Genomic DNA, 12,227 nt, shown 5'->3' with positions numbered 1-12,227 from the left:
AGCCAAAAATAAGGGAAAAAATCAAAATTTTACCAAATTGTTCAAGAAAGCTGAAATTTGGAATATACGCTATTTTCGACATGCCAAACCGATTGAAAACTGTTTCAAGCCATTTTGAGCAGTTCTGGAGCCTCCAGTAGACTTTTGAAACTTGAAATTTACACAAAATTTTATTAACTGGAGTTATAAAGCCGAAATTCATTCTGCAAACCAATTTCAATATGGTATGAAGAAGATTACCGGTGGATTTCGAATCGTTTTGGAGCCTCCAGTGACTTTTTGGAAATTACTGGAGCATCCAGTATATTTTTTAAACTTGAATGTAGTTGGAAAACCGAAATTCAGTCTGCAAATTAATTTCAATACGATATGAAGTCGTCTGCTGGTGGATTTCAAGCCGTTTTGGAGCCTCCAGCGACATTTTGGAAATTACTGGAGCCTTCGGTGCTTATGATTACAGGTACGTTTTATGGCGTTTTTTGGAAAACTGGAATTTCCAAAGTTTCTGGAAGCTTCAAAACAACTTGAAACCACCTCTTTTGATAAAATTTTGAAAAAACTGATAGTTTTTGAATTTTTCTGGAGACTCCAGGAATTGTCAAAAAGTTGCTGGAGGCTCAAAATGACTTGAAATTCACCTGCAGTCAATTCTCTTTCATGTTAAAAGTGATTCTCAAAGTCTGCTGGAAAAATATTGCCAAAATATTATAGCTGCTCGGTCGCTTTTTTTGAGATTTTGGATCATTTTTTTTGGAGAATTTTTGAAAATCAAATTTAGGTCAAAAATGAGGGGGAAGATCAAAATTTTACCAAATTGACTTAGAAAGCTGAAATTTAGGATATATGCTATTTTCGACCTGTCAAATCGATTGGAAACAGTTTCGAACCGTTTTGAATAGTTCTGGAGCCTCCAGTAGATTTTTGAAACTTGAAATTTGCACAAAATTTTATCAAATGACTTTGAAAATACGAAATTTACACTGCACTCCAACTCAAACACGTAACACGTTTAATGTCGACTGGTGGTAGGTTTAAGGAATTCTGGAGCCTCCAGCAGATTTTTGAAATTTGAAATTTCCACAAAAATTTCACCAAGTGGAGTCATAAACCCGAAATTCACTCTGCAAACAGATTTCAATACGCCATGAAGTCGATTTTCGGTTGATTTCAAGTGGTTTTGGAGCCTCCAGCAACTTTTTGGAAACTAGTGGAGACTCCAGCAGATATTTGAAAATTGACATTTCCACAAAATTTCATCAAATGGAAATGGAAATCCGAAATTTACGCTGCACTCCAAGTTACACACGTTATTAAGTCGACTGGTAGCAGCTGTATAAGGCATTTTGGAGCCTCCTGCGACTTTTTGAAAATTCTTGGAGCCTCCAGTAGATTTTTGAAACTTGAAATTTTCAGCTGAAATTTGGAATATACGCTATTTTTAACGTGCCAAACAGATTGGAAACTGTTCCCAACCGTTTTGAGCATTTTTGGAGCCTCCAGTAGATTTTTGAAACTCGAAATTCCCACAAAATTTCATCAATGCTAACTCTATTTGATAAAATGTTGTGGGAATTTCAAGTTTCAAAAATCTGGTGTGGAGACTCCAGTGATTTTCAAAAAGTCGCTGGAGGCTCCAAAATGACCTGAAACCACCTGAAGTCGTGTTCAGAGGGTGTTAAAATTGAAGTGCAGAGTAAATTTCGGCTTTCCATCTCCGTTTGATGAAATTATGAGGAAATTTCAAGTTTCAAAAATCTACTGGAGACTCCAGTGATTTTCAAAAAATCGCTGGAGGATCCAAAACGACTTGAAATCCACCTGCAGTTGACTTCGTGGTGTATTGAAATTAGTTCACAGGGTAAATTTCGGCTTTCCAGATGCATTTGGTGAAATTTTGTGGGAATTTCGAATCTACTGGAGGCTCCAGAAATGCTCAAAACGGTTTGAAACAGTTTTAAATCGGTTTGGCATGTCGAAAATAGGATATATTCCAAATTTCAGCTTTCTTGAACAATTTGGTAAAATTTTGATTTTTTCCCTCATATTTGGCTCAAATTTGATTTTCAAAAATTCACCAAAAATTGAAAAAGGCACTTGGCACTTGAAATTCTGACAGGTGATAATTTTTTGCCTCATCTTTCGATCTACTTTTGTAAGGTTTAAAAAATTTCTTGCAAGTCCCATGTTGGAACGCAAAATCTGCGATTTCGACTGACCTGTCAATCAAAATGGCCGCTATTTTGTAAGTAGGGCCACTTTTTTGAGTACAAGGGCTAGAAATGTTCCTTAGGACTCCCCCTTTAAGAAAAAAGTTGTCCCAGAGGATGAACGGGGGGGGGGTGCAATAGATCCTTATGCGGACTCCCCAAGGAAGCTTGAACGAATAACAAAAAGCAAATTGAAGTAATGAACTTCAAAGTTAACCCCTTTATAAGCCCGAGTTATTAATCCACCCCAGGTCACATGCATTTTTCAATATTCATTTAAAAAACGATTGGGAGATTGCAAAGTCGAGGGGCTCATTCATTCAAAAAAAAAAAATTATATTAAGTATCAGTGTCGTCAAAAACAACAAATGGTATTGAATTTTCATTTTTTTTTTTTTAAATTTAGTCCTGAATGTAATATTAACTCCTTGAATCCTGATTCCACACTTCAGAGCCGTTCTGCGAATTTTTAAATGACTCTAGAATGACTAAAAAATATGAAATTACGATTCAGGGGGCTGGTTTTAGTCTAGAAACAACGCTTTCTGCAAATTTTGAGACTTATTTTGTGAACAGGAAATTTTGGATTTTTCTGCTTTTTTCCTTGTAAGAATTTTGTTAAAAAAAAAAAAAAAAAAAAACACTGGAGATATTTTCCTGGAAATTCATTAAAATGTACTAAGTTGAAATTGCTTATCAAGTCAAGTGCAAGCCAAAACTCGATTTTCAGCTGCCCAAATTCATTTCCACTCCTTTAAGTGAAATTTCAAAATTCTGGAGAAATACGAAAATTACGCTGGAGGCTCCAGAATAGTTTAAAACTGAGAAAATCAGGTTTGTAGGGCTGATATTATAGTTTTATGACTAATTATTCATCATTTTTCCTGAATAAATATTTATCAAATAATTTTTTAAAAAATCACTTGAATTGGTCAAGTTTAGATGTTTAAAAATTCACCATAAATCGAAGAATAAACTCGGGCAGCTGAAATTATGATTATGAGGGTTTCAGACCACATCTATACTTCTCTCGACGATGTTTTGAAATTATTTTCATGCTCCTCCCCCCCCACTCTCGTTTTTCTGTAAAAATCGATAATATATTTTTCAAATTCTACTTCAAAAAGTCAATTGAAATATTAGCTTGAAAACATTTTCCAACTCTTTAATCCCCTCGGCTGCTCAAATGTTGATTACAATAGGTACACCTTTTCAGTCTTCTCATTCAACAATGTCAATATTCAATCGAGATTTCCAATTTAATTTTTATTTTGCTGGCGTCAAAACCACAAACCTAAAAAAAAACCACACAATTCGCGACCACTACAAATTTTCAAAAAAAAAAAAAAAAAAAAAAAAATGACCTTTCAAACACGTCTTTGAAAAACGTAATAATTTCCGAGCTCGTACGAATACCATTTTCATTCGTCGAACTGGCCTACCTTTGCAAAAAAAAAAAAAAGACTTTATTAAAATCATATTTCACTTTAATATGAAATGATTTATCACACCCGGATCTCAAATGGGGTACTTTGGAACAGTATTTTTTTTTCGTTTCGAAAACACTATAAAAAGCTTACCTACATACTACGCTGAACGAAATTGTAGGTACAAATATGCTCCTGAATATGTATAACAACGAAGCCCACAAGTGTGAATTAAATTTCGTTATCGTGAAAATTGTTTCAAAGATGAGGACATTTTTATCAAACGGAATACTCTGTGGATAGTTCGATAGTTATTTTGCAAATGTACTCGTACCTACCTTGAATCGTAATACACGTTTAGGAAAATTTCTCGACAACGTTTGAAAAGTTTTACGCGTATATAATTTCAAATCGAACATGACGATGGGATAATCCCTAGAGAAATTTTACTCGAATAATTTTTTTTTTTCTTTACCTGTATGACGAAGCATAAGATGTAGACTATTTTTTTTTCTTCTGAACATCCCTGTCGAATAAAAAAGTTTCGTTTTGTCAGGAGTGAAGCGACCAGAGAGGCACAGGGGCTTTGCCCTTTATAGTCATTTTGGAGTTGGCAAAACTGAAGTTACAAATACAATAATTGAGCTATACATATGTATAGGTAGGTTATTTTTTTAAAAGGAAAACAAATTCCTATCACAACTAACCTGATGTAAATTTTATATAAAATAGAAACATTTGCCATATAACAGGAACCAAGGCCATAAAATTACGATAGTAATTAAATATTACGAAACTTGGTTACATATAAATGATTTTTTTTCAATCTAATCTATATGATAAAAATAATTACCTACATGAAGACTAAACTTCTTAATGATACTTAGTAATGAAGACAAGTTGAAGAGTCGTCAACTTCAATATAAGTATACGAGTATAATTTCGTTGACCAGGCTTGAACATTTTTCATAAATGCATCATGTCAGCATATTTTATATTATTATGGTTCATATTGTGCAATTTCCATTCGCACAAACACATAACAAAGTCACAACAGATATCCATTAACTCAACGAGATACAACAAGCAAATCGAATGGAAAGATTGCATGGTGGCCATTAATGGAGGAAATGAAGCTTATGAATTGGACAATCAGGATATCAAAGTACAATTTCATTCTCCCTTGAATGTAAGTGGTAGATATATGGACGAGACTTTATTTTATGTAAAAATTTCTATGTATGTACTTCATGAAATGCTATAGAATGAAAACATTTTACACAGGTATCGGAGGAAAAGGCTTGCAGTGATGAATGTTGTAAACAATCACACGGAGTTTTGAAAAAAGCACAAATAATTCCACTATGGTGTTTTTGCTTGGATTATACGCTTGATTCTTCTACGGACACGAATGTTATATTGGTTTGGAAAAATATTGCTGATAGACAACTGAAAAGAGTTGATCTCTTCATTTCTGCAGTGCTTGATTGTCTGGACAGTGTAAGTAACTTCTGATATTTACCTAAGTACATGATTGCATATTGCGTTTACCTATTTGTTTAAAACAAACAAATAAAAAGAACCAAAAAAACATGGAAGGCGAGATAATAATAATGTTGAGTTAAATAAATATCTATCTCATCTGATTATTCGATTGCTTTTCAGTATGATCGAACAGATAAATCTGTTACCTTTGGAGTACATGATGCACATGAACGATTCAGATACACATTGGATGCTGAATTTCAGCACATTCCAATCCCGAAAATTATGTATCGGGTGGTCCAAGGATCGTATTATGTCGGTGGTTGTGGTGCTGTCATTATAATTCACAATGAACCAGCCCATGTGCCAGACAGTGATAAGTTATGCGATAACCATCAGATGCTTTCGGGCTGGGAAATGATCGTAAATAATGATCCAAAAAGTGGATTAACATACGTGTGCCAGCTAACAGGAGACCTTTGCGATAAATTAGGTATTGTTGAAAATTGGGCACCGCCTTTACACCTGGATGCAATTCCTTTCTCTGAGCATCCCGAATGGGATTTCACCTTTCCAATAGAAGACGTTGATGGTACTGATCGAGTGCATAGCAATTTTTTCGGATTGTGTGAAAATATGGGAATTTAAAATCACCACCAAACACCTTAGCCGCTGAAATACAAATATGTAGCCCTGCCATAATTTGAAAAGTTTTGAAACGTGGGTTTAATTCATAATCATCATCTCTACCATGAATTTTCGAATCATTTACAAACGATTGGTGATTAAAAAAATTGATTGATTTCTTGGTGAATATCATTCACAAACGGATCAATTAATTTACGATTGATTCGGTTTTTGTGAAACTATTGTATAGGAATTGATCTGATTTCAAGCGAAGCGAATCAAATCGAATCGAAACGTATCGAATCATTCACAACCGATTGAAAATCGAACAAACTGATTGATTTCTAGGTGAATCATTCGCGAACGAGTTGATCAGTAGTTACGGACACATTCACGAACGAATTGATCCGTATAAGTGACTCGTTCGCGAAAGAATCGATTCGTATAAATGACTCATTCGGGAACGAATCGATTAGTATGAGTGACTCGTTCGCAAACGAATCGATTGGTATAAGTAACTCGTTCGCGAAACGAATCTATTCGTATGAGTGACTCGTTCGCGAACGAATGGATTCATATCGGTGACCCGTTCGCGAACGAATCGATTCATATCGATGACTCGTTCGCGAACGAATCAATTCGTATAGGTGACTCGTTCGCAAACGAATCGATTCGTATAGGTGACTCGTTCGCGAACGAATCGATTCGTATAGGTGACTCGTTCGCGAACGAATCGATTCATATCGGTGACTCGTTTGCGAACGAATCGATCGATTTACTCAATTTTCGATGAATCATTCGCGAACAAATTGATTCGTAAGTATAAGTGACACGTTCGCGAACAAATCGATTCATTTAATTATTCAATTTTTGATTAATCGTTCGCGAACAAATCGATTCATTTAATTATTCAATTTTTGATGAATCGTTCGCGAACGAATCGATTCATTTACTCAATTTTTGGTGAATCATTCACGAACGAATTAAATCATTTTATGTGAATCATTCGTGAACGAATTGATCCGAGGACAAAGGCATTTCACCTATTTTACCCAGAAATACGCTTAGAACAGGTTTTCTTCACTAAGTAGGTACCTACCTATAGACTTACAACTTTCAATATACGTAATTCGGTACCTATACTATACCTAGCTATACCAACGCTTCAGTCTAATCAAACCATCTTTTATCATTCTAACATAGATACTGAACGTGTAAGACTAACTCAAGTTATGTCTAATTTCCTTCTCTAATTTTTTCTTTGCTATAATTGGAGTTCAAGAGATCGTATTCTTGTGAAATATTAATAATACAAGTGTATTAAAACTTAACTCCTCATTTCAACGATGATCTAGATTAATCGACGTAAAAATACTGAATAAATGTTATGAAGCTTCATCATATAAATAAGCCCAATGGTTATTTAATTTTTTTAATTTCAATTACGTAAATCTTGTTCATTTTAATTTTTAAAATAATTATCTTCATGGTTAAAGAAGATGATAAGTAAGTTCATTGAAGTTGAATGGAGATGTTGTTATCTTCAATGTGTATAATTTTGTGAGCTCTTATTGAAAATTTTTCAAAAATGCATTTATTTGCATCTTCCATACTATGTTTAACATTGTGCTGTTTCCATATTCATATAACGAAGGCGCGGCCAGAAAGTAATTCAGATTTCAACAAAAAATATCAAGGTTTGTAATACAAATAATTAGACATATTATTGCTTCAATGCCAACATGGCAGCATTTTTGTTCACCCTAGCTAATTTTTCAAAATGAGTATACAATACTCATCAATTTCTGCCATACTTATTTTCCTTTTTTTTTCAGCTATTCTTTTCAATCTAACCAGAAATGAAAGCGGTTCAGCATGTCCAGCAACAACCAAACAAGAGAAAAAAATTAACGATGACATCTCCATCACTGGTAGAAGTATATTTTTGCAAACTGTTTATAAACATGATGAAGCGAAAGGAAATATCTCATTGGATATTTGTGAGACGTCTCCTCAACCTGTTATGGTTTATAATTCCAAACAGGATGCTTTTGAAATTGGTTACGAGGTTAGTTTAATTGAATATATGTACCTATCTTCAAGTAGATACATACCATATTGTGGATAGGTAGGTGTCCATTGATAGAGTGGGGTTTTTCAACAGTTATACTATGAAGAAGGCAAGATTCAGTTGCTGGAAGACAACAAATATCATTCCTATAAATCAGTAAGCATGAAACATCTATGATACTAGCCTGTTGGTGTATATGAATCCACATTTGATTTTTTGAATAAATTTACATCTTGTACAGGTAGAGATTAATAACAAATCAAAATCTCCGAGCAAATTCGTTTTCAGTCGCCATGATAGTAAGAATTCAAAATTTGTTTTCATCGATGGATCCATCACGTTGGTTTGTATGATACCCACTTACCTGTACCTATTACCAACCACTCAATTCAAAATTCTTATGCTAGGTTTTCTAACAAAATAAAACTTACACATTTCAACCCATTTTTTCGCAGGTTTTCCATTGGATATCACAGGTATTGATTAAAACATCAAAACATTACAAACTAATCGAATGGGAGAAAAATATCAACGTCGTGAAAAATAATGTTCAATCCAAATGTCAAGACCACCATTTAGAAGGATGGAATGAGATCAATGTAAAAATTCAGCCTCACTCAAAAATAGATAAGTCTGACTCACTTGTAAAAAGTTATCAACTATTGCAGGTATCAGAAGCTAGAACCAACAATGAAAGCTACAAAGAGTCGACGAATCACGAAAAACAATCTCAAAAAATTCTGAAAAAATCACAAATCATTCCACTATGGTATTTCAACACAGATTCAGGTAGACTTGCCTCTTGCACACACATGAATGTTATACTAGTTTGGAAAGGTATCGCCGATGGGCAATTGAAAAAAGTTGACCTATTCATTGCTGCAGTGATTAGTACTCTAGAAGTGAGTTACCTATTAGAAATTTTCAAATGGTGGCCACTTGGCCAGTGTGATACTGAACTGTAATTTTTCTAAAAATTGTTCTCAGTCATACAATCGATTTGATCAGAAAGTTACTTTTGGTGTAAACGGAGGTTATGAACAACTCAATTACACAATGAATGGCGAACACCATCAACTTCTTATTCCAAAAACCATATTTCGACTGGTTCAAGGAGTGTTCTATGGTTCTCTGTATGCTGCTCTGATTGTAATTCACAATAAAGCGGATTATATTGCAGATAGTGAGAGGCTCTGCAGCCATGAAACAATAATTTCAGGCTGGGATACAATTCAAAATTATGATCCAAGAACTGGAATAACATATGTGTGCCAGGTAACAGAGGAGCTTCAAAAAAAATTAGGCGTTCCTGAATATGTTCAATTCCTTCCATTTCCAAAACACCCTTTGAAATTTCGGGGCATTCCAGTAGAGCCTTTACAATTGGATGCAATTCCTTACTCTGAGCATCCATCATGGGATTACACCTATCCCATAGAGGATCATGATGTTACAGGTTATGTAGATGACAAGTTTAAAAAGTTGTTACAAACTTCCAGACCTGAAAATCATCACTAGTTAGCATAGGTACCAGGTACCCAACACCATCAGCTCCAACATAACAATTACTCTATCTGACCTAAAACTCCATTCCAAAACAGAAACACCAATGCATGAAGTGTTTCAATTTTCATGGTCTCTAGTCCCAAGTTCAAATAGGTAGGGAAGTAAACTAAACAGAATAAAAAACATCACCTTCTGAACAACTTCAGCGTAGATCTGAGGTTCTTCTCATCCAATCCAGGACTGGTCGCTCACTTCTCACTCACCAATTCTTATTTCCTAAACTGTGCAGAAATATTGGTATTGGAAACTAGGGCAACTGATACATACATAAGGTAAGCTACTGGTTATGGACCGGGGTACCAATTATGGATCATTTTTTTTGCGACATCCTGGCTAGTTCGCAACTTGTCCACTAGGAGTGCTAAATGCGACATTGTCCCGCACAACAATTGTCGATGTCGACATTTACATCAACTACATTTTTTTCAACATAGTTAATGATGGAAAAGTGATCAATTAATTATTCAGTAGGAATCTTCTGTCCGTACAAAAGCCAGGTAAATGAAAAGTTTCAAAATTTTCTCATCATTTCTGATACCTTGACATGCCATCTTGACATGTAGATGTAAAATTCGATGCTCAAAATTTACATCTACAACTATGTCGACCAATTATTCAGAATTAAAATTTCTGTTTTAGTGTTTAAAAGTTTAGTAAACATTCAAAAATATGATCTTGTTCAATAAGGAAAACAAATTTTTTAGGGCATTGATGAAATTATTCACTTTTCCACAGTTTGGAGTTGTAGATGATATGATGTTGATATTGTGGATGTATTTGTTGATGTCGAATTTCACATCAACATTAACATCGACATGTCAACATGAAAAATGGATTAGTTTAGTACTCTTAGATAAAGTATTGCACCATCCTTGATATAAGGAATTTCTGTTCAACTGAGTATTTGATTGTGAAGACTTTTTGTCTGTACTTCTTCAGAAGTGGACTTTGCGTTGATGCTGTTTTCAGCAAGAGCAATAGCCACATCAGAGGAAATAATTTTTGGAAAAAAATTTTTAATTTCTAAACTTAAATTTTATAATTTTACAAAGCAGGAGGTCAACATGAATTTCGATGTAAATGTCAACCCATCCACATCCGTCACTTTTGGATGCCACATGTCGATGTGAATTTCGACCCTGTGTTGAGCCAATTGTTGACACAAATGCAGATGAACATCAGTCGACAATTACATCAACAATTAGCTCGACACAGGGTCAAAATTCACATCAGCATGTGGCATCCAAAAGTGACGGATGTGGATGGGTTGACATTCACATCGAAATTAGCATGGCCATTGTTGTACGGGGTGTAGCCTTGAGTGTGGCCAACCTAGAAATACATGGTCTTTGGATGTTGGGTGTTATCAGTGTGCTTGGCATGTTTGTAATCAGATAGTTAAAATTTTTATGGCAAAAATTTTGTTAAATTTTTACAAGGGGTTTTAAATAATTCGATTACATTGATCCAAAGAGTATATTCAACAAACATCTGGTTTCTATGTGTGAAGCTAAGTACCAAGAACTACTTTTTTGCATGTTTAAACTTTTTTGCGGATTTTAGGTTTATGTTTGGAGCTTTTTGGTAGAATGACAATGCGACAGCCTAATATCAAAACCGCGTAACTCCCTTATCAGTTGATACCTGAGTAAAACGTTCTTTTTCACTATAGCACTTCCTATCGGGCTTGGATGCTCAAATAAAAAATAGGTAACCGTGGGTAACAGTCACCTTCAGTTACCTAATTTTTATTTGAACATTCAAGTCCGATAGGAAGTGCTACAGTGAAAAAGAACGTTTTACTCAGGTATCAACTGATAAGGGAGTTACACAGTTTTAATATTAGGCCATCGAATGTTCAAACATGAAATTGCTGTAATGTTTTCAAAATTGATGATTATAAGCCAAGTTTTATGTATTTATGTTGCACACATATATTTTCATGTTCCATTGAATAAACTTTCAAATTGTGATACTCAGTTTTTGTCTGTTGGTTTGATCCACAATTGGTAGCTAATTTTTTTTTGTTTTATTTTTCTATGAACTTTTTAATTTCAAAAGGGTTGACAGGTACCTACCAATTGCAGACCAGTCCACAACTGGTAGTTTTTCAACTTCAATATTTGTGAACTTTGATGATAAAAATTTTCTGATGTGGTTCTCAGGGTACTACGACTGGTCTTGGAGTGAAAAAAATTAAACGCTTCCATTCATATTTGCATGATCTGTAATTGTACTTCTTCAAAAACTGCCTTTTTTTAGTCCCTACTTCAAATAGGAATTAGGGAAATGAAAATTAATTTTTTTTTCAAGACTGAACACCTTGAAGTGAAAGCGGAAGCTTCAAGGATCATTTTTAAAAAAATATATCAATATTGGGTCATAAATGATGTCTTGGTGATTAATTGTAAAAAAGTGGTCCATGACTTGTAGTTTACCTTACCTAATGATCACACTCTAAATCACATAAAAAATGTTAGATAGAAGTTTGTACATCTGAATTTTTTGTCGTTTCACAAAATTTTATGAACAGAAATACCTTTATAAAGTTGGTACCAATTGTATCCAACAAAAATAGGTATTGAAAATTTGTGAGTTATGTAGCTATGTACCTATACATTATTCGTTTAAATATCTAAATGCCTCAAGGCTCTTTTATAATGGTAATAGAAATTCACAAAAAAAAATAAATGAAAAAGTTGAATCTATGGTTTTTAATAGGAGAATTTCAATTACCATTATAAATGGTACTATTGAAAACCACAGATTCAACTTTTTCATTTATTTTTTTCATGAATTTCTATTACCATTATAAATGAGCCTTCAGTCTAATCAAGCTATCTT

General features: G+C 34.1%; 2 protein-coding genes across 3 annotated transcripts in view; one reads left to right on the top strand and one right to left on the bottom strand.

The window, feature by feature from the left end:
* LOC135847388 (inactive dipeptidyl peptidase 10-like) overlaps positions 1-12,227 on the bottom strand; it is a 601,135-nt gene that overhangs the window by 537,014 nt on the left and 51,894 nt on the right. The window lies entirely within an intron of this gene.
* On the top strand, positions 4,526-12,086 carry LOC135847225 (uncharacterized). 2 transcript variants are annotated; one of them, XM_065366676.1, is made up of 9 exons: positions 4,526-4,823; positions 4,919-5,134; positions 5,300-7,443; positions 7,582-7,814; positions 7,911-7,973; positions 8,059-8,160; positions 8,273-8,416; positions 8,486-8,719; positions 8,805-12,086. In XM_065366676.1, exons 3-9 carry the CDS (start codon positions 7,335-7,337, stop codon positions 9,333-9,335), a joined length of 1,416 nt encoding a protein of 471 aa, XP_065222748.1. In that variant the 5' UTR covers positions 4,526-4,823; positions 4,919-5,134; positions 5,300-7,334; the 3' UTR covers positions 9,336-12,086. The 2 variants fall into 2 exon arrangements, with proteins under 2 accessions (XP_065222748.1, XP_065222755.1); XM_065366683.1 differs by lacking the exons at positions 7,582-7,814; positions 7,911-7,973; positions 8,059-8,160; ... (1 more) ...; positions 8,486-8,719; positions 8,805-12,086 and having other exon boundaries at positions 5,300-7,077.

The sequence above is a fragment of the Planococcus citri genome, chromosome 1 (genome assembly GCF_950023065.1).
Source record: "Planococcus citri chromosome 1, ihPlaCitr1.1, whole genome shotgun sequence".
Lineage (NCBI taxonomy): Eukaryota > Metazoa > Arthropoda > Insecta > Hemiptera > Pseudococcidae > Planococcus > Planococcus citri.
The sequence above is the reverse complement of the archived record's forward strand: the minus strand, read 5'-3'. Positions and strand labels throughout refer to the sequence as shown.